Here is a 22,570-nt window from a genome sequence, read left to right as displayed (position 1 = left end):
TTTGGCTGGCATCATCTTCTTCTCTTCATCCGGGTTTAGTCTACTGGGTATAAATATCAACGTGTGATGGTTCAGTTACTAGATGAGACAGGTTCGGATGAGCATTGCTGAAGAACAATACTTTGCTTGAATGCATTCCTGCATATAGCCTCAAGGACTGGTCAGTTTGACATCCTTTCTCGAAAGACGTCACTTCCATCTACGGGTCTTGTCCGTGGCCCGGAATTGGTCGGTAGCAATCGTGATTCAACCACATTTTGAGACTGTCCGCATCATTCCGCGACCTATCTTTGGACAATGCCAAGCTCTTCGCCCACGGTCTGGCAGTGTTTAAGTTGTGTCATTATTGATATTTTCTCCACCGGCAGTTCTGAGAGATCCCAGAATCTCCAATTATGAAATGTGCCACAGAAAGGTCGTTATTTGAACCTCAGATGACTTCAGTAACCAGAGCCTGGATCTACGAAATAGGTTCTATGCTTGTATACTGTCATGTAATAACTGGGTATTGATCATCTCCATGTCGGTTGAAGGGAACGCACTTTTCGTTATCCGATCTGCTTGGCTATGCATTTGCGGGGAGTTAGACATGGCCGGGTTTGTCTTGCATCCTTTTCTTTCAACCCTCTGGGTGAATTGAAAATTAGTTTCCATCATATAACCCCTATGGCCAGAGATAAGCCTGGTGACACATATGCCTCCCCGCCCAAGCAGTAGTTTGCGATGGTTCTGGGCCAGTACGATTGTGGGATACGCCATTTCAATGGAACCCTCAAACACACATATATCTTTAGGACAGTAACCAGAGTGAGCAGTTACCCGGACTATCCATGAGTAGCTTGCCTTATTTTCACCAGTTCCCAGTCGGTATCCCGGACTTAGTGTTTCCGAGAGGCAGGCTGACGTCTTTAGCAACACCTTCTCGATATGTATCTTCGAGGAGAGATATTCAACACACCGTGGCTAACCGATCTGCCTCAAACGTGCGCGGCCTGCCCCTTCTGATCTATCACAAGCTCAATGTCTGGTATTCTTATTGGATACCAGGCATCGATATTGTCTGGAATCGAGGCAAAAAGTCACCTAGACGCTGAGTCGTTCAAGCAAAGGCTATCCAGAATGATGCTAAACCGGTCAGTCATGCACCAACCGTGTTTCAGGTGCTACGTTCCAATCGTGAGACTCCCTGGAGACGTCGAGCGGTATTACGACTTGGGGCATGTTTACTCAAGTGCTTCTTCGTGCTGAGGAATTCTGCATTCCAGCATTTCGCAATCACCGTCTCGTGAAGAGCACCGTATACAAGTCCAGCAAGATGTTTTGAGGTAAGAGCCTAGGCTAGTATGATAAAGCACGAAGCATGACATTTGCACTACTAGATTTCTTTCTTCGACGGGCTGTTAGAGTTCGAAGTATACAACGGTAGTACTTCTGATACGGACTCTTGGTGCTCGAATAGAACTTCATATTTTGGTACTACCACGGAGTGTGTCTATTAACCTGGATGGTGCTGGCATATGATGTATTGCCCTTTCCGTTCATCTATCACGCCTTACTGGTATAATCTTGATCTCCACGATACCGCATGTACGGGTATCTGGTGGTATCACCAGCGTTGTCCAGCTAAGTTCAAGTTCGAAGATTTACAACTTAGTTTGTGCGTTCATCGTTGTAGTATGTGGTCTGAGCTAATGTTCTGTTCACGGATGCCAACTTTTACCTGTCAGGTTTCTTCGCGGCTTGTTGATGTTATTTTTCTTTTTTACTTCCAGTCCCAGGCAAGGGAGGATTTCTACGACTCCGTCAGAGTGGCGGAACTGCACCCGAACCAACCGAAGAGACACCCCCGTCAACCATCCAAGCCGGTGAGGAGACAGACTTCTGGCGTGGCCAATGGCACGTTAAGCATTCAGAGATGTATTGGTGCCTGCCATACATCGCCCACGATGAGACTCTGTTTTCGTAATTATGGAGATTCCCAGGGGTTGGATATTAACAGACCTTGGTATATTGATAGATGGAGATGATGAAAATGTCATTGAGGACTCTGTTCCAATTGCCTAAAAAGGAGGGATGATACACGACGCGTGATACGTTGTATCAACAGTCTTGAGATAAGGCGGAGTTATATATGTGATGCTGGCCGATAGTTTCCCGAGACGAGCTTTCTGCAGCCTTCATCCTGCAGCCTGTTGCAAGAGCACAGTGGGGTCTCAGCTGGGAACAGGACGACCGCGAATACATGGAGTCGGGATGCCAGGGTATTGGAACCGCTGAAGCCGCCGTCAATACATTTTGCTTGCTTTTCCCGGAAGATGTCATTTTTTAATGGCATACTCCAAGCTCCGGCACTAACGTCATGACCTTGTCAGAACGCAAAGCCAATCTCCCCTCAAGCGCCACTATTCGGGCAGGCGTTGCTTACTGCGTTGGCCCCGTCCGCGGGCCGTTCCCCGATAATCCCAGATGTCTGGTACGTCAGTGGTAATGAAAGGGGCAGACAGCTCGAGCAATTCTGGCTAAAAAGTAGATCAAACCAGAATGGTGGAGAAAAGGCTGCTCAGCTGGAGACATGACGGACTAGCCGACGAGTTTGTAGTGATGGAGGCAAGACTAGGAGCTGCCAAGATGATGCCATTTCATGTCGATGAGCATTACCATAGGCACACTGGATTCATGCCGTGACGATTGGTGATCTGCCGCAATCCGTGATCTTCCTGAACCCTGGAGCTCTTCCGGGAGCCGAGGCCGTCCCGTCTTATCGTCAGGAGACGTGAACCATTATGCGGAAGGTACAATGCAGGGTTCTGTTGCTTCCAGAAGATTGTGAAACAGTGATCGGACGAGCAGCGTACCTCTCTCGAGCTCGCGAGATACGGTCTGAAGCCAGATCAACGATCCCGACATCCTGTTGCTTAGAGAGTCCTAGTTCTTGTTTTTTTTGTCTTTGGCAGGCAGGGTTTCAGGGAGCACAGTCCCCAAGGCTAGCAGTAACACGGGCCTCACGGTGGAAGCGGTGCTAACCCCTTTGGGCAGCCATGAACCGAAATCGACAGGGCTGAAGACCTCGGGTAAGAAAAGATCTTGAAAGAAAAGGTCTGAGATGTGACCTGTCACCACTTCCTCGGCAGTCAAAAGTTCCGATGAATGACTGTCATTCAATACTGTCGCATACTTCTCTTTTACGAACCATGACAAACTGGTTACTCGAGCTGCCTACATCTCCTACGTCACGTAATTTATGAGGCCCGAATCGAGTCCCAATTGGTGTGTCCCAAATGGGTTTCATATGAGGGAGGTATTGTCAGTCAAGCCCGAGGGATGGCTGATCCTCAACTCGCTGTCCTTTGGTTCTCTGTCAGACCGAGAGGCTTGTCCCCTTTCGTCTCTTTGGGTCAACGAAACACGCTTCTCGAGTCCACCTACGGTTTGATTGCCCGCAACTCTCTTTGTCGTTGTTGCATGACATCCACTCGATCTGACGATGCGCCGATGCCTCTGTTCACAAGGGGCTGACAAGTGCGTTATCCTCCTGAGCATGGATTATTACGTACGCAGCTCTCTAATGAAAGTTGTCCAGCGCAGCTGAATCCGCCGCTCCGGGTTCTGGTTGATCGCCATCTAGGATATCTAGGATGTCGGCATGGACACATCGTCCTCGCGAGACAAAATAGGATGAACCTGATGCGTTCTTCAAAGCATTATGAACTTGGAAATCATATGACAAGTCATGGTTAGGAAGTGAGAGACAAATGGCATGCTTCATGATAACCTTCCCTTCCTACAGTAACATCGCTTCAGCGACTGCTCCTCAGTTGTGACTAAAGACCTTTGAAATCCAAAGCTTAAAGCTATTGATACACTGGAATGGCTGGTTATGTAACAAGAGAAAACGTGCCACTATCGGCTGCGACATCAAACCCCTACCTTTACTTTGGGGGGCGGGGGAAGGGGTGCCCTTGCCGGCAATGCGCCCTTCCACTGCAGCGTCGCATGATCCGAGGCATCAAGATCCATCTGAACGATTACCAGTCCCCTGGATCTCCCCACGGCCAGCGTCAGTGCCGTGCTCGCGGAGGGTGCTGGGTGGCTCGCGGATTGTTGGTCAATGTCACCTCGGTCGCGCATGGGCTTGCGAAGCAGACCCAGCCTAGGCGTCTGGAAAAAGTGCCGTCAGATGCTGATGTCAATCGTAACCATCATGTTGAGTTTAAGCGACGGCTTGCCTTACTGCTAGACTGCGCATCCCAAGTACCGAGTCCTCAAGTCTGTAGAGCAGTTGGCAGTATCCGGGTAAAGCCTATCGGTCCAATTCTACAGCAGCCCGCTTGGCAACCCTTAGGCTTTGCACAATATCGTCTGGAACCAAGGAACAGGCGAGGGATATCGGGGACGCTGTCCGACGCCGCCAACTGTGCTGCTCAAAAACGTTGCTCTTTGGCAGAAATCGGTGGCAAATCTCATCAACCCGGTGTATCTGCAATTACGTATGGTATGAATGGCCTTGTCTGGAAAAAAGGAAGCCAGGCAAATGGCAGGGGGTTGTTCTTCATCCCATGTAAGTACTTGGCTTCGACACTTGTCTGCTGCCGGGATCAGCATACTTGACAAGCTCTGGACAAGGATACGCGGCAGACATGGGCTTGGTGAGGGGGCCGACAACTCACAATTAGCGACAATGGACGTACTGCTATTGAAGGAAAGAAAGTCGAGGATGGCATGACGAACAAAGAAGCAAAGAAGCAAATGATCTGCCAAATCACATGTGGACTGTCGTGCTTGGGTCCTCCCATTCAAATTCCCTGTAGGCGGGCTGTCCCATGACAACAATGCTACCTTGACAAGCGCCAAATCCTACCAAAGGCCCAGCTTCCCAGGCGAGTTGAGGCGAGTCGCACCTCAGGTGGTGGGCTGAAAGATAGGATAACTTTCTGTATGGTTCTTGAAGCGAGTACTTGCGGCAACCCATATGTGAGCTGACCCGGCAATTCAAGTATTGCCCAGGTCGTTGCAATGCAGGTACCCTTCAACGCCCGCATTGCCTGTTCGCCAACTCGTATAGCCTAGGCTGAGTACCGGTTGGCTATTGTGGAAATAATTGGGTCTAATGAAGAGGTACACAGACAACAGACCACATTGAGCCGGGGGAGATTGTCCCATGGCTCAGCGGACCACGACCTGGTGCTTATCAAGTCGATTACTATATTGGCCACATAGCAGACACGGACGAGACGATACAGCAATGGAGTATCGTTGGTTGTTGTGGAGCCGCGAGAGCACCGAAAGTCGGTTGGCCCTTCCTCTGCTGTTTCAGCCTTCGCCGGTGAGGCCAAAGGATAATAGCCAGTTGGAGGGTCCAAAGAATTGCTAGAAAGCTTTCCACTATGATGTAGAGGCATTGGACTTTCTGTCGAAGAAATCTCTGCTCAGAGAAACCCTTTTCCAGAATTATTGTCTGTTCTAGTTGTCTCTTACTACTATTTATGGCCGGACGGCGGCTGTCAATTTCATTGCCTTCTGCCGAAAAAGCAATCTCCAGCTGCACTGTTTGCACGAATGCAGGACCTCGAACAAAAAGGACACTGAAATACCTACCACCGGCCGCTGCAGTTATACTAAGTGGATAAACTTGGCAAGGCCCGTCATACCATGGTTCGTTAGATGTTGTCGTTGTGCTCAAAAGTCAGCTAGCACCGTCCCGTCCCTTGATCTTTCCTTCCCTGCGCATCTCGCGGACCCTTCCGGACGTCAAAAAAGAAAACAATAGGCACCATTTCCTCACCCTATTTGACTTAAACAACACGCCATCCCCCGCCTTATCTCCTTAAGGCTCGTCATAGTTTGGGTGGCGGCGAGCCCATACCCGTCGTCCTCCTGTCTAGTCATTATTCGTTATCGACTCCCCCCGGTGTGGATCATCGTCATCCAGCAGCTCAACCCCAGCTGACAATAGCAGTAGCGAAGTTGAGGGTTGTGGACCTTTATTAGCCTTCCAAGACCCTTCCCGTAGCTGTCAAGGAAATCAGTCATCCGTGCTGCGACTGACCAGATTAAATCAAGATACTACCGTGCCGTCCTCCGAAGCGAACACAAGCACTCTAGGACCCACCCCCGGGACTGTGTTGTACCAAAGTTTCCCATACAGGAATACACACTACCCATTTCCCATTACCGCTTTGCTTCAGGTACAGGCTTTATTTGGGTGTGGATGCTCGCATGCGCTGTCGCATCGTAACACCACGTTGTGCCGTGTCAACAAGGACCTTTGCCGCTACCGTTCTCGAATGAGAGCCAGGTTCTTTTTGTGGTCGCCTCCCAAGTCTGGTACCAGTCCCGCAACTCCTGCTACGAACACGATTGGTCCGCTGCTGCTCCCTCTCCACCATCTCCTTGCCCTCTCTGCCCAAGTTCAATATCAGTCAACCATAATCCCATCCGAGGAGTGATTGCAAGGTCGTTTAGAGATCCGTTGGATAGGGACTCTAGACAATCCAGCGCCGACCAACCCAGGAATTCCCAGCCTGCTGTATCTAAGTGCAACACTTCTTCGCCACTTCCAGCAGTACCAAAGCGGCAACTAGGACATCATCCCGGTTTCCCTTGCATTCACATTACAGTAAGGCCCGGTTCATGGCCATCGCGATATAACGGCCACAGGTGACAAAGTTGACATCGACCCGGAGGAGACGTGAATGTCTTAACATCGACACCAAGACACAACACGGAAACATGACCAACAACATGTACCATCAGTATCCGCCGCCTCCGCAAACTGGCGCTGACAGGGACAACTTGTACCCCAGTTACACGGCTGGCTACCCAACCAACGCCGCTTCCTCCATGGAGGTAAGAAACCAGTCAGCCCAGACAGCCCCTCTAGCACCATTACCACCACCACTACCGCATGCTATCACAGAACATGACACCATTATGCCCCTCGCCCAACACGGAGGGTCTCTGTCCAAAGCCCACAAGTTGAAAAGATCGAGCTCGACCCCTAACGTGAGACCACAGGGGGCAACCGAATCAGCTCTTGGTCAACTGAGTCTCTCTGGCGATAAGAGTCGAAAGAAACTCGGATACCATCGCACCTCGGTAGCTTGTGGTACGTCTCTCTCCTTCTGACTGACCAAATGCGGGCTTGTTGGAGGTTGACTAATATCACGAAAGGACATTGCCGACACAGGAAGATCAGATGCGTTCCGCAAGGCAACCGTTGCGAGAGCTGCGCCAGACTGAAGAAGGAATGCAGCTTCCACTCGGTGGGTGAACTGCCGCAACCGGCGCCCGGGCAGAAACCAAGAATTCGATCTTTGGTGGGACCCCAAAATGAGTCGGCATCCTCTTCACCAGCGATCCACCCCGAACACCCGTCTGATATGCAACCGAAACAAGCGTACCCGCAGCTGTCCACCGTGTCGCCCATGCAAAACATGGGACCTCCGTCGATGAAGCCCCAGGTGCTTGATTCGCATCCTGTGGATTCCAAAGGTAGGTTCAAACAAGGCCACATCTCCTCTTTTCCTTCGTGTAACCTTCAGGGGACGGATACTAAATGAGAAACAAAAAAGGGCCGTCAAGCGCATCAAGCGCCCGGACTTTCGACTATAGCCACAGCGCTGTCAACTGGATGGCACCAGATGGAAATCCCAGCTCGGCAAGGACGCCTGCAGACATGAATCCATCGTGGCGATCATACACACACGAGTCGCCAGTCTCTCAAACCTTCTCCCCATACACACCTCATGGCGTTCCACCGGCAGTGCCCTGGCCGATAGCACCGCTAGGCAACGAGACAGCACGACGACAAGAAGTCGTTTGGTCCGGGTACCCTCCGCCGCCGACGAGGTCCATGTCCTACGGCAGCGAGCACTCCCAATCTTACCATTCAGTCTCCCAGACAGGAACTCAGCCTCTGCCTTTGAGACCATATGAAAGCAGGAAGCCCTCCGCCGCTCCAGACGCGTACCCCCCAACCATCACGACCACCATCCCGAACATTGAGAATGTGCCGGGAACGACCATGAACCCCCATGTATCCCTTTCAACCGGTGCCGCACAGGGTACGACCTGCGGGCACTGGCAGGATCCTTATGCCTACTCCAAGTCTGGCGAAGGCTTCGGAGCCTGGTATGGTGATGGTGCGGGAAACCCGGATCCCTCGGTCTCATCCGGAGAAAACCCACCGCCAGACGGGAACTTGTACTACGGTAGCAGATGACCGACGCCTTGGCGCAACGCCGGGGTGTGTGATAGAGAGACTTCAACAATCTCTGAAGGAGATCTTGGAGTCCAGATGCTTTCGGCACAACCAGAACGCCTCGCACAGAACTGGGGAGACTCTTGTTTATGGAAATTTCTACGAATTTTTGGGACATATTGCTGTCTTTTGTGTGCCTTCAACTGCTCTGCTTTGCTGCTGGTGGTGGTAATCGAAATCCATGACGAAATGGAGCCTGGTAAGGGTAACGGAGGGGGCCGAGCGCCATGATTTGCGACGCATCACAACACCAAAACACCATCCTCGAACACTACAACGATCCTGAAGGAGGGAAGATCAAACCTCAAGCACTCCCCTCAAATGGAAAAAATTATATAGATAACAAGACGAAATACACGAACAACAAATTTTGGAAAGTACAACGGGACACTCCAAAGAGCCAGAGGAAGATGGAGTGTTGCAGGATCGAAACAGAGCACCAAGGACAGACACCGTTGGCAAAGGAGATTCACCGGCCTACAATATGTATTAAATGCATGCTTGAGTTGTATGCGATCATAGCTGCGATGCCGCTCCCAAGTCGGTTTTGGATACGCGTGGAGGACGAACAGACCCATGAGGGCTCTGGAAACCCAAATTGCCGAACTAGAACGATGCGGTGCAACGATGTAACAACAAAGATCACACTTGGCAATTATCAAAAAAGAGAGAAAAATGAAAATGCGGAAGCTGTAGTGGTGGACTCGGGTGCCGCGGCAAGCTGAAAGAACTCGAAAAAGGGGTCGCACACCACCCTGGATGGACGATGAAGTCTCCTGAAAAGACTTGCCATGCTACTTCGGCCTCAAGTACTTGGGACTCCATCCCCGCGAACTGCGAACCTCTCGATCGGACGGAGGTTCATCGGTAGAAGTCAGTTTCGGAGTCGGAGGAGGGCGAAAGGCGCTTGCAGTCGCTCCCGTCGTACTCGGCAACCAAGCAAGCACGGTACGGTCAGTGACAGGGGCACTTTGTGTGGATCTCAAAGTGCAACAAGTCGTCAGGGAGGCAGCATCTGAGCGAGACACAACTGGGTGGTTTCATTGTATTTTCAATTGCATTTCTTTTTCTCTATTTTTCCTTCTGTGTAGTTCATGTTCCATATTTAGCGGAATGGGAAAAGTGTCTCATGTTACTTCAAGGACAACATATTTCTGATAGTTAGCTATTTGTACATGCACTTGAGTTTTTGGTTGTAATTACACCTAAGCTGTTTGTATCTGTTGATTATCATATATATACCACAAAGCTTGTCAATTTGGTCTTTGTACCTCGTTGATATCTTGGAAACTGTGACTGACCTCGAATTGCTCGTTACTCAGTTTACCAGGGCCTCGTGGGTACACTCGCTTGTATTGAAAATCTGTGTCGTTATGAATAATGAGCCGGTATTCAGTGGCAATATCCGTGAATACGATGCTGGCAGATGTGTACTTATTACCAGCCTTTGACCTTGCCGAAATACCAAATATGCCAATTAGTTGAGTGTCCATTGGGGTTTCACATAATATCCTGTTGGTTCCAATTCAGATTTAACCATGGGTTGTAGTAGCGACTTCTCTCTGCCCATACCCAAGACGGGCTATACATAGCCTTATCTGACTTCACAAGCTTCAAAGTCGTCCTATGACTGGATGATCTACCGCGTGCTTCTGAGTCTCATTTAGGATTATGATAGTGGTGCCGATAGTCGGTACACTGAAGCTGAAGCTACATTAAATCGTCGCCATGTGATGCTGTCTGCATCGAACGAGCATTCCAATCTGCACTGAACCTTTCACTTTCAGCCTATCACCCCTCGAGCTGCCATGTAAGTACCATCAACGTGATATAAGCCCCCAAACTAAGAAGCGTCAAAAGGATGACACTGTTCCCGCTGGTGCGAAACTTCTTCCGCAAAGCGCCCGCCTCATCTGTGGCTGTGAAAAATTGTCGGTTCCCCTGGTAACGCCGAAAGACGGCTACCAACATAATGGCGGCGCCATAGAGGGAGAAGAGCGCACCGATGGCGTAGAACTCCGACGTGAAGATCTTGAGGATGATGAGGGCGAAGCTGAACTGCGAGAGCGCCGTGCGCATGTATGCGCCCTCGAAGGTGCGCTGGGCGGCGCGGATTTCCACGAGTCTAGGGGAGGTTTCAGTGTCTAGGTCAGGACTAGGATTGCGACTGGGACTGGGACCCCCAAAGGTGTAAGAATGCTCACTCATCCGACGTAAGTATTACCGAGCGGGCGCGGTGCCTGTGAGGTGGATTAGTTGGTTTGAGCATAGGCAGAGTGGGTGGATGATGCTGACACACATGCGCAGAAAGAGGTTATCCTCGGGATTTCTGATTGCCTCGAACATTTTCATGTCGTAGAACCGTCACGTAGGTAATAACCTTTATGCAGTGGAAGGGAATATTTCGTGATGGCCTCATTTCGCGATGATGAGAGACTTGGAAGGAAATACGATCGCTTGTGACAGGCGGAAGCTATTCCGTGATTGCCCCACTAACTTCAATTCAATGTGCCAAACTCTTCTTAGCTCTTCCACTCTCTCCACCGGCAATGTTTGACGTTTGGACGTTTGAACAGACCTCGATGGACTCGACCAGACCTTTGTGATGCTTTACCCTACAGAGAACTTGATCGATTTAGCTGACTGGCCGTAGCAACACCCACCCGCCTTAGCAATTCCAAAACTCAAATCTCGACAATACCACAAACAGCAACATCAATTCACGGAATAGGTAACGCTGCATGAGAGTTAGCGTTGCAGTCTAATGATCCCCGCGCGGTTATCATCCCCACCCTAGCCCTGGCAGGGCGGATCAGTGATGGAAATGTCCATGAAACTTTCTAAATTTGGCGTCTAGCTGTGAGACAAACACTTGGTGCTATATTCTTCAATCGACATCGCACGCACCCAAGTTGGTCCACGGATTGCAGATGGGAATGCTACTATACCCATCTTATTATGTACTTTGATGACCACCATGTTTATCAGTTTCAATTTGATGTCGACATCACTGCCGAATGGGAGGCATGGCCCCCAAGGCTGCAGGACGCTATTGTATTGAGGTACACCACAACCAGTGCGACTGTGGCAATGGAAAATATGCCCACAAGAAGCAAGCTGCAAGCTGCAAGGATTGAATTGATCGTGCTCAGGCAGACAATTGAGGATACGTCGTTGCCTGATGCACGCAATCTGGAATTTCCACCGACTTCAGGTCTGCGAGCGCTCGGCTCTTCAAGTGAAATGGCTGCCAGGCTGCGACGGCAATTGAAGCAGTAGGGATTGACCCGAATATAGAGCTCTTGCAACACCATTCTTGGGTCTCAAGAGACTCGATTTACGAAACCTTATCGCTCACATAGGGATGTCGGGGACATGTTACTGAGACTTCCTGTCATGGGAATATGGATATGAACACAAGTCTGCCCTGTCTGGAGGTATTCATAGCTCGGTGAGCAAATGTTGTACCGTCATCCTTGGCTGTCCTACCTGTACCACTATCGGCACACTTAGCCGCGACAGCGAGCACCAAATGGCCGACCGCGAGTGGAGAGAGCCTGGGGCTGAGGAGAACAGGTGAACCCCTGCAGAATGATGATAGAATGACGGAAACTCAGCCTAGTACCTAGATGCAGGATAACGGACAGACGGGGTACTTTTGTACATGCCTGACATCTGGTTTGAGCCGCAGTCGTGTGTGAACCAAAAGTGCGAAGTACTATTTCGCCCTGAGTCTGCCCATCGGGACACCTCGCCAGCTTCTTTTCCTCTCTGCCACATTCTGTCAGCTCACGGGGCATATCCCTCCATTGTTGAGCCTTACCGTTTGGATACCATCTAGGATACAGATCTCATGCCATTTTTCCTCTTGCGAACCACATTTGCAAGGCCACCTTGCCGTCAACCTCTGAAGCGCCCTCGAGACATCTCTACAGTGGGTCGCGCGCTCAGTAAATCCACTTGTACAGATACCGACTCCACTCACTCCCGCTTAAGCGCCGCCCGTCCTCAGAGAGCGCAGCCCCCCCGCGGCCCCTAGCTCATAGAAACGACCAGACTTCAGCTTCTCTCTCAATCATTCAAACAAAAGTCTGTCTCAGCATCAATCAATCAATCAGTCAATCGATCGTAAAAAACTCGTTTCGACATCGAGTCAATCTTGCGACAGCATAGTTGTTGTCAACTCGGCTGGTGAGCTTTTTGGTCCGATTAGCTCGCTCGGCCTGAGTTTTGAACCGCGTCGCTCCCCCCTCACCCCACTTGTCGCGATCAAGAAGATCATGAGCGGCCTCTGACGACTAGTCACTAGGTGCTGAGCGGTCCAAGTCCCGCCAAGTTGATATATACTTACTCGAACCACCCACCACCAAACTTTGACCATGTCTTCACTATATACCGTCTCCCCTTCGTCGCTATACGACCATCGCGACCATTCGCAGGACCACTTGCGGGAACCCTACCTTACGGGCGGCTCGCACCACAACCACAATCAACCCGTCACTCCAGCAGAGTCGCAGTTGCTGTCGCCATACTCGTCGCACATCAGAAGCAACTCGGCATCGCCCATAGCCAACTCAAATACCCCAGCTGAGTCGTCATCCACTCTCAGCATTTATCAGAGTGACTTCAGCGGGGACCTGGACGATCCATTCTTTGGTGTGAATTTCGACAACCTGAATGGCGGCTCCCCTACCTTCCTCGAGGACCAACTAAGATTTGGTAGTACTGAGCATCTTGATACAAATCATATTCCAATGCAAAATCAGGGCACATACGATGCTGGCAGTCATTTGAATTTTGCCAAGCCCTTGTCAGAACCGGTAGCCTCGTCGCTCAGTTCACAAAATAACTACGACGGTGGTTTCTATACTGGATCAGGAGCCACCGCATCGCATCAACATCACTCCAACGTATCGCAACCAGAGCCAGAGCCAGTCTTGCGCGACAGCAACCAGTCAGCGCCTCAACCGACACTGGACACGAACGCGGTTAACTGGTCTAGCGACGGCAGGCTTGCGCCTGCTGCTCTGAACATGGCAGCCCAAAGTCCCCGTGTTATGGTGTCTGAATGGGGAAGAGACGAACAGTGCGCGGTGCACCCAGTAGCGCGCACATCTGCACGTGGCACGGAGAGCCCCAGGACAATGCGCTCGGCATTAAGCAACAACGACGTCATATCCACTGAGACCCTCCATCGCTCAAGTGTGTCTCGGGATACCCAAGGGAACTGGGGGCGCGATGCTGCCACCGGCCATCGTGGTCTCGGACCCGAGGACCGGCCTTCAGCGGAGACCTTGAGCATCAATCAGCTCGATGCTGGCCGCCAAGTGACGGAAAGAAACCAGCTAGTCGATGCTTGGGTAGCAGATGCCGCTGAAAATGCGGATCGAATTGCGACCGATGCAATCGACGCCACATATTATCCGCCTGGGGCGGACAAGAACAGCTCTGATGATATACCCCTTGGGAACAACACGGAGAACAAATACATCTCTGGCCAAGCATACTACCAGACAGAGACTCAAGGTGGCGGGCTCACCCAGGAGGACATAGAAATCATGCAGCAATCTCGCAACTGGGGCGATGCGCCCATGGTTCACTCCATATCTCAGATGGGCTCCTCTCGGCACCAGCCAGAGAGCTCTCAAGCGGCCATTGCCAAATTTGAGATGATGTGCCGCGATAATGACTCAATTGTCTCAAGAGCAGCTACGTGGGGCACTCGTCGAAGGAGCCTGCCCAGCCTCGTCGACGTGGAGGGTGTTCTCAATGGTAATTTCTTGAAGAAACTCTCCCTTAAAGCCGACTCTTCACGCCGGCCTAGTCTCCTGAGAAAGATCCCAAGTCTTGTGAGGAGACCAAGTGCAAGCCAATTATTGAAGCGCAAAGGAAGCAACGCAGATGAGACTGCATCTGACGAATTGGCGCATCCCGATAGACGGGAATCTAGGGACAGTCTAGCCCCGCCTAGCCGCTCAACGAGCTGGGGCATCAAACAGAAACCAACTCCCAGCCTCAACACGGCCCTAGTTGGCATGGCCACGAACGCTGCAGCAATTGGGACTTCCCATGCTCGGAGTGGTTCTATTAGCGCAACATCCATCACGTCTCCCAAGAGTTCCTTCGGATTCCCGAATGTCAAGAACAGCCTTAGAAGGCCGAGAAGCAAGACGGAACTGCCCAAGGGTAACACAGAAGGCGTTTCCAACATCGTGGGAATGTTGAAAAAACAGGGCGGTCCACCCGTTGCCCAGCTGGCTAGGTCACAACCCAACTTTGAAAAGGACGACGATGACGAGTCCGATGACTATCATTTGGATGACTCCGACATGAATATCGAAACAGGCAAGGGTGAAGACATCATCCCGACCTTGGCGGGCTTCCAGCAACACATCCGGCGATTAAACCCTAATCTTCCGCACTCCAACCAATACTTGGTCGACCGGATTGCACATCACATGATCATTCGCTACAAGAACCTCCAAAAATCGAAGATCAAACACCTGAAGGCAGTGAACCAGTATAACTGTCAAAGCGGGGTTTTGTGTATCGCGCAAGGGGGTTCTGCGCAGCCTTTAGATAGCAGAGGAGATACTCGAGGAGTAGATCCCCTTTCAGCTCGTCCAGATTCCTCAGACGGCGACAGCACACCACGGAAAGGCGACATCAACCATGAGAGTTTCCCAACGGGAATCCCCATGCCACCTACTACGACACTCCCGGCGGAGTTCGAGTGTCAGCTTTGCTATACCCGGAAGAAATTCCAGAAGCCATCGGAGTGGACCAAGCACGTACATGAGGATGTACAACCCTTCACTTGTACATGGGACCAGTGCCGTGACCCAAAAATGTTCAAGAGAAAAGCAGATTGGGTCCGGCATGAGAATGAAGGCCACCGTCATCTGGAATGGTGGACTTGCGACGTCGACGACTGCCGCCATACATGCTATCGACGGGACAACTTCCTGCAACACTTGGTACGCGAACACAAGTTTCAAGAGCCCAAAGTCAAAACCAAGGCGGCCATCAAGAAGGCCGGGGGTAATGATCTCACGTGGCAAAAGGTCGAGAGATGTCATGTGGAGACACGCCGGCGACCACAGGATGAGCCCTGCCGCTTCTGTGGCAAGACCTTCCCCACGTGGAAGAAGTTGACAGTCCACCTTTCCAAGCACATGGAATACATCAGTCTGCCAGCATTGAAGCTGGTTGCTACTGAGCAGTTAAATGAGGACACCAGTATCAGCCCGGTGAGCCCGGTGCAGCATCCTTCGCCGCGCAACTTCCCCATGCCTATCAAGCAAGAACCACAGGCCGTCAGCCCTCACACTCCTCAACGCCCTCATGCGTTTTCCAACCCTAATCCAGTAGAATACGACTCCCATAGCCCGTTCGGGTATTCGAACATGCCTCGTGCACAAATGCAACCATCATTCTACAATCAAAATCACGCTGCCCCCCAGCAGTTCGACGCCCAGCCACGCCTCCCGCCCTCGGGTTTAATGATGCTGCCCACAACAGGTTTCGCTCAACAGCAACAGTACCATACACTGCCTGTAACTACAGGCGTACCGTATGAACAAGCCGCCAACACCTCCTATATGTCAATGCCAAACCAACTCGAACCATTCCCTTTGCTGGAACAATTTGGCATTCAGGACACTAGTGGTGGACAACATCCCTACGACACCATGACAGACCCGATCATGCAGAACGTGGAACAACAGTACAGCAACCAAGGCTCAGTCTCACCGTACCCGCGTTCGCCGCATCAAGGGCATACAAGATTTTAACCTTCATAAGATGGGGTTGGAACTGCTAATATGCATTCCAACCTCACTTCTTCGAGCTCCGATTCCAAGTCGTTGCGATAGATACCCCAGTTTGGCGTTTGCTGGTACGAGCGTGTTAGTGGGTTCCAGACCTTCGGGCCTCGACAAAAATCCATTTTGGTTGCTTCGAGTTCGTTTCGTACATTGCGGGTGATGGGATGTGGCTTGGCATGTTAATTGACGGAGGCGAACTAGGATATCCCAACGGCGTTTTCTTGTAGTAAGAGCTTTGAATATTGCACGTTTTCATGTCAGCTACATTTCATCAGTCCGAATTTTTGAGTTTTTTTTTTCATAGAGCGGCGGGTTCCTCAAATATCTATGTTCAGGAAGGGTTTCTATTTGAGTTCACATGATGCGACGGGACCTGGAACTTGACGAATAAATGGAACGGTTGTTCGGACGGGAGCCTGAAGTGTACGATATCCCCGGTAGAAATGTGATGGATACAGTGGGATACATACGGAGTTTTATACCAGTCGTTTGTCAATTCTGAGAAATTTCACCGCCCACCGGTGTCTTGATAGCGCTCAGGGCTATGTGTATTATTTGTCATCCATCTCAATACGCAGATAGATGCCTACCTTATCGGAAGTCGTAGGCCAAATCCTTACAGCTGTCTCTTATTGATATTTATTATCATATCGAGTGACCGCGTCATCGTCAGCGTAGTCACTCTAGAATCCGAAGTATTTCATCGGCCGCCAGTCTCCCTCCCAATGATGCTTCATGTGTTACAGGTCACTCAACGCTATTGTATTGTCTTCATGGAATACGAATACGCAATCTGGTTCTGCGATTTCCCTGATCAACGTCGACTTGAAGGGTTTATTTCGTTTTATTTTGCAGTGCCGTTCAAGATGTTTGCCTTCCTCATTAGCAGGGCCTGTAGTTCATTTTCCACCTGGTCCCCACACTTGCATCAATTCGAGACAAACGGGTGTCCGATTCATAACTCTATCACAGCCAACATTATCAGAAGAAAAAAGACCGAGGATCTAGATCATTCGAGTGGCAGTTGCTCATTTGAGGCGACTGGATGATCGGCCGATATGAGATTTCTTGACTCTGATCATCGGCCGACAGAGCCACAGATACAATGGTGGTTATTCCTTAGTATGGAATATGAGGCAACCGAACGACAGATAGATGAGACGACACGGGTCTTGTGCTCCGTAAACAATGATATTTCTCAATTCACCACCGTCTTACTTCGCCTCTGAGAACAACCCGTTTTGCACCTGGCCACTGCCGCGGGGGTAGAGACAATGTTTTTCGCTGGGAATCGTCATCCAATTGTGGGACAGTGGAGACCGGATATTGCTCAACCAAAGAAAAGGTCCAACGCCCTGCAACGCCCTGCAACGCCCACTGGCTCGGGGACTAGTCACTGTTCATGGAGGAATTGCAACGTAGGAAATTGCTAATTCTAACTTGGGATACGATGAATTGACTTGCAACCTCCAGAAAGTCCAACAAGCTTTCCTTCCCTCCATCTTCGAACCGATGGAGGCAATGATCATCGGGGGAATAACGTTCTATTGTTGGCAATGACAATGGAGAAGTTATCGCTTTTGGAGCGGCTCCGCTCGCGAGTCGTGGCTTGCGGCTTGGCGGTTCGTTCACCACACCATGGCAGGCCACGGTTCGTTGTTGCTCCTGCTGATGAGCCGGTTTCGAAACGGCCCCAAACTTGGAATTCTGGCTTCGAAAGCTGATCGACCAGATTCGTCTTGACTTTGACGTCCGTCCGAGTGGCTGACCTTTGCCACAAATGATGCCTCTCTGGGTCGGATGAATGTATTGTATTCTTGGCTACTATTACGAAAACTGCGTGCACCTGGACGCTTGCATAGATTCATACATTCACAAGACGACAGAGACAGTTCTGCCATTCGCAGGCGCATCCGCAGCTTCGGAAAAGGATTCGGATTTTGCAGCTGTCTCACTCATCATGAGATGGAAGCTGAATGTCGGTAAACCTCTCACGTTCGCGCAACTAGCTATATAGAATCCAGTAAAACGTCCGCCGGTCGTCGTCGTCGTTGTCGTACCAGATGGCGTCGATGCCCCGGAATGCCGATGGCATTAAAACAGGATTCGGAGTTGATGGGATACGGGGAGACCCGTAATATACTGCTTGAACTAACCAGGGGAGCATAAAATGAAGCAAAATGAGAGGAAGATCATTGTGGCTTAGCGGCCCCGCTACCTTGCTTCGTGCCTGCCTTTCCATAACGCACCGGCCTGCGGCATGGCTGGCATCTGGAGCAGGAGCCAAGGGCTTCTGATTGCCCAACCTACTGAATGCGCGCACGCACCGGCATTTGCGGTTGTCTGGTTGGCATTCCATCCTGACTCTTTTGCTAACGGTACTACCTGCCCCAGCTGGACCATATTCGCCGCGCCCAGCGTAACGCTGTCGCCCACTTCTGAGGAAATAGTGTTCGTTCCTAGACGCCCACGTCTACTCTCTAAAAAGTCATTCGCCAAAAATGTCTTCTTGAACTCGTCAACTCCCGAATCAACTGGTGGGCGACCTCCATTTCCCTCCGCTTAATGGACCTACCTGTTTCAAAAATAGCTGGGTCACTTCGCCAAAACGGCTCGGCTGGCCTTGGGGCTCCTTGCCAGCCAATGGCGCGGGTGGGGGTGCTCGCAGAGATTCCCCTGCAGCAGTTTCGTGTGGGCTGGACTCTTGGGCTAGCCGTCAATCTGCAGACGGCTGACAGGGGCACTTGGGACCAGGGTCTGGTACGCAAGGACGTCAACTTGAATTCTGGGATCGCGAGCCAGTGAATTAGTTGAAGAGATCTCTAGTTCAGGGGTCTGCAGTCGCTGGGGTCTCTCTGACTGCCACGGGCCGACCGCTGGGTTCCTTTTCTTCTTCGCCAGCCAGCCAGAGACATGCTTTGACCCTTTTACCACTCTTCGACCTACCTACACCCTTTTGCGTCTGTCTTGCTTCTTTTTGGTTACCTTCCCACACTCGTTCACATGAGGTAACTTCACAGATCCCCTCGTTTCACATACCGCTCTCTTCCCATTTCGACTCCATTGTCTACGTACAAGAAAAACCAAGAACGGTCTTGACGCCGGCACTCGATTGCCACGCGCAAGATAACAAGAAGACCCAACAACCGTTTTCTGCCTCTCGAGGCAGCCCGTCGCCAATTCTTCCCTTCTTTCCAGGTTGACCCTCGGCCTCGTTGACTTCACTGTCATTGAATATTCTTGGATAATACTTCTTTGTTTGTGGGCTCCGCGAGTCGGCTTTTCCTATTCTCTTTGTTGCCTCACTGGTCATCAGTCAAATCACACCATCGCCGCCAAATCTTGGCCAGACAACATAAGAAAAACTTGGGACGACCATTTTCTCACAAGTACAACACTATCAACACCATAGAATACTTATTACGGAGGAGCATTGAAGCATTGAAACATTGGATGAATTTGGGAGCATTTAGAAGCGACTGGACTTTCTGTTAACGACTTTTCCCACCAACCACATATCTGGAGCGATCCACCAATTGTCCGACCAATTCCTCTTTGTTACAGACCCATTCATCACAGCAAAAGCAAAATGAGACGATCAAATTCGAGGTGGGGCCTGAAGGCCGTGGTGCTGGTGGCAGCGTGCGCAGTGGGAGTCTTGGGTGAGGACGTTTTGACGACATCGAGTTTCACCAATTGTGACACCAATAGCAGTGTGCGAGTCGACAGGGTCAACATCTCGTACAACAACGACAAGAAGAAGGTGACATTCGACGTGGCGGGAACGAGTACCAAGGTGCAGAACGTGACAGCGATGCTGAACGTGACTGCATACGGCCAGCAGGTATACACGAACGCCTTCAACCCTTGTGAGGCATCGACGTATGTGAAACAATTATGTCCTGTACCGTCAGGTACATTCAGCGCAAACGGAACACAGGATATCCCAGAGGAATACGCCAACCAGGTGCCGGCAATAGCATTCCAGGTGCCCGACATCGCGGCTCAGGCGACACTGCAACTCAAGGCACTGGACGATGGATCAGACGTAGGTTGTGTTCAGTCACAAGTCACCAACGGGAAGACGGCCAATGTGGCGGCAGTGTCGTACATCGCTGCTGGGGTTGCTGGTCTAGCGATGGTGGCATCTGGTGTTGGTGCCCTTGGTTCTGCGCTCTCGGGAGCCGCAGGGGCTGGCAGCACTGGTGGAGCTGGAACCATGAGCCCCAGCTTCACTGAAATATTTGGCGTCTTCCAAGGTTTTGCCATGAACGGCATGATGTCGGTCAACTACCCGGCCGTTTACCGGAGTTTTTCAAAGAACTTCGCCTTTTCCACTGGCCTCATCCCTTGGACACAGATGCAAATGTCGATTGACGACTTCCGGAACGTAACCGGTGGTAACTTGACAGAAGACAGCGTCGAATTTCTCCAGAATGCCACTCTGGTTTTCCCCGACGGTTCGACGACCACCGCCCAAAGCTCACTTCTTAAGCGCAGTGTCGACAACTTGGTGATGCTCATGGTCCGCGACATCGATACGACAGCCAGTGATAGCGTTACGACCGACAACTCAACGACGAGCAGTATCGAGGCTAGTGTCCGCAAGGCCGTGTCCGGCATCGAGGGATACGTTGAGCAACTCAGTGTTCCCAACGGTAACACCTTCATGACGGTCCTGCTCATCGTCGCCATTGTAATTGCCGTTATCATTGTCGGTATCCTGCTCGTCAAGGTTGTCTTGGAAATCTGGGCACTTTTTGCCAGTTTTCCCAAGGGTCTCACGGGTTTTCGCAAGCACTACTGGGGATCCATCGCCCGTGCCATCACACAGTTGATCCTTCTGCTTTATGGCATTTGGGTTCTGTACTGCATCTTCCAGTTCACACATGGGGATTCGTGGGCGGCTAAGACGCTCGCTGGTGTCACACTTGCCCTGTTCACTGCTGTTCTAGCATTCTTCACGTACAAAATCTGGAGCACAGCCCAGAAGTTGAAGAACGCTGAGGGAGACCCGTCTGGTTTGTACGAAGACAAGGACATATGGGTCAAGTACAGTTTGTTTTACGAATCGTACAAGAAGTCGTACTGGTGGCTGTTCGTGCCGGCAATTGTGTATATGTTCGCCAAGGGCTGCATCCTGGCAATTGGTGACGGCCACGGCATGGCCCAAACCATTGCACAACTCATTGTCGAGGGATGTATGATGATTTTGCTACTTTGGAGTCGACCGTTCGAGCGCAAGTCCAGCAACGTCATCAACATTGGGATCCAGGTCGTGCGGGTATTGTCCGTCATCTGTATTCTGGTCTTCGTTGAGGAGTTCGGCATTGCCGAGACGACACAGACCGTTACTGGCGTGGTTTTGATTGCCGTTCAATCAGCCCTGACTGGTATTCTCGCAATTCTTATTGTATGGAACGCCATCCTCTCCTGCATCAAGGAGAACCCCCACCGGAAGAGACGCAAGGAGATGGGTAAGTTACAAACGGATGTCCAAATTGGTAAAGACATGCTGATAATTTCTACAGAAAAGATGCAAAGAGATATGGACACGCTGACGCCTCTGGATGCTCGCAATTCATTGCTCATCACGCGTACCAAGAGCGAGGGCAAGGGCGACAGTACCTTCTCGATGTCTATTTTGAACGAGAGCAAGCAGCCTCTTGCGCGAAACGCGTCTCCGGAGCGATACCAGGGCCCCCGCGAACCGACGAACCCATATGCCGCCAACGACGCAGTCTACAACCGACCAACAACGCCCTTGGATGTCGATCAAAGCAGGGAAAATCTCGTTTCCCACGCTGCGCCTATCGGCCGTCAACCATCAGTGCCTAACGTGGGCAGCTATGGCGGCGGCTACAACCCGATTGGGTACGGACAATACCGAGGAAACGCATACTAGAGCGGCCTGCCAGGGATTTTTTTCCCCTTATCCTTTCCCTTTTTTTTTTTGTTGGAAGGCGGAATGAACCACTGCGATGAAGCAGTACATATAAGGGACTTGGGGTTTTTTATCCTGTGTACCATGTTCGAATGAGGCCAAGAACTGTACAAAGCACAGTCTGTCTATCAGGATGTAGAACATCGTGGGAGAGCCAAGCGTGTGAGAAAGTAAGAGAGCGTGCGAGTCCAGTGTGATGATATCCAGACGGAAGGGGACAGTTTATTACTTGTCAATCCGACTAGTACATATTTTCCGGCTTATACCGTAAACTTGTAGTGCAAAAAAACTTATAGTTCATTGTAATCATAATCGTCGCTAATGGTCCCCCGTGCAAATACTGTTACTGAGGAATTCAATCCTCTATTGATGACTCTGCGTAGATCCTCTGTTGATTGATCTATCTATCTGCTCTGTTGTGTCTTCTGTGTAGCTATTTTATCTATGAGGAAGGGTTTTGACCCCACTAGTGCAATTGCCGCTACACCTCCTTCGGCCTAGGGCATAACCGTGGCGCTCAATCCCACAGTTACTATATTG

General features: G+C 50.9%; 5 protein-coding genes across 5 annotated transcripts; 4 read left to right on the top strand and 1 right to left on the bottom strand.

The window, feature by feature from the left end:
• The first annotated feature begins 3,982 nt into the window (after positions 1 to 3,982).
• Positions 3,983 to 5,265, top strand: BCR38DRAFT_429897 (uncharacterized protein). The gene has a single exon (XM_040860000.1). It carries the CDS (start codon positions 3,994 to 3,996, stop codon positions 4,606 to 4,608), a length of 615 nt encoding a protein of 204 aa, XP_040717290.1. The 5' UTR covers positions 3,983 to 3,993; the 3' UTR covers positions 4,609 to 5,265.
• Positions 5,266 to 7,047: 1,782 nt separating this feature from the next.
• On the top strand, positions 7,048 to 8,143 carry BCR38DRAFT_317094 (uncharacterized protein; the record flags this gene model as incomplete). Its single annotated transcript, XM_040854718.1, has 3 exons — positions 7,048 to 7,105; positions 7,171 to 7,491; positions 7,572 to 8,143. Coding segments are annotated over 3 exons (951 nt in total), but the record flags the coding sequence as incomplete, so codon positions are not given.
• Positions 8,144 to 9,735: 1,592 nt separating this feature from the next.
• On the bottom strand, positions 9,736 to 10,903 carry BCR38DRAFT_177320 (uncharacterized protein). The gene is made up of 3 exons (XM_040853902.1): positions 10,560 to 10,903; positions 10,465 to 10,500; positions 9,736 to 10,385 (listed from the first exon to the last, which is right to left on the bottom strand). Exons 1-3 carry the CDS (start codon positions 10,610 to 10,612, stop codon positions 10,052 to 10,054), a joined length of 423 nt encoding a protein of 140 aa, XP_040717288.1. The 5' UTR covers positions 10,613 to 10,903; the 3' UTR covers positions 9,736 to 10,051.
• Positions 10,904 to 12,639: 1,736 nt separating this feature from the next.
• Positions 12,640 to 16,053, top strand: BCR38DRAFT_338876 (uncharacterized protein; the record flags this gene model as incomplete). The annotated part of the gene is made up of 1 exon (XM_040855650.1): positions 12,640 to 16,053. The coding sequence occupies one exon, from the start codon at positions 12,640 to 12,642 to the stop codon at positions 16,051 to 16,053; it is 3,414 nt and encodes a 1,137-aa protein (XP_040717287.1).
• Positions 16,054 to 19,675: 3,622 nt separating this feature from the next.
• BCR38DRAFT_456899 (uncharacterized protein) lies at positions 19,676 to 21,991 on the top strand (the record flags this gene model as incomplete). The annotated part of the gene is made up of 2 exons (XM_040861976.1): positions 19,676 to 21,563; positions 21,618 to 21,991. 2 exons carry the CDS (start codon positions 19,676 to 19,678, stop codon positions 21,989 to 21,991), a joined length of 2,262 nt encoding a protein of 753 aa, XP_040717286.1.
• Between the last annotated feature and the right edge of the window lie 579 nt (positions 21,992 to 22,570).

Source organism: Pseudomassariella vexata (genome assembly GCF_002105095.1).
Source record: "Pseudomassariella vexata strain CBS 129021 chromosome Unknown BCR38scaffold_5, whole genome shotgun sequence".
NCBI classification, from domain to species: Eukaryota; Fungi; Ascomycota; class Sordariomycetes; order Amphisphaeriales; family Pseudomassariaceae; genus Pseudomassariella; species Pseudomassariella vexata.
This window is presented reverse-complemented; position numbering and strand designations above follow the sequence as displayed.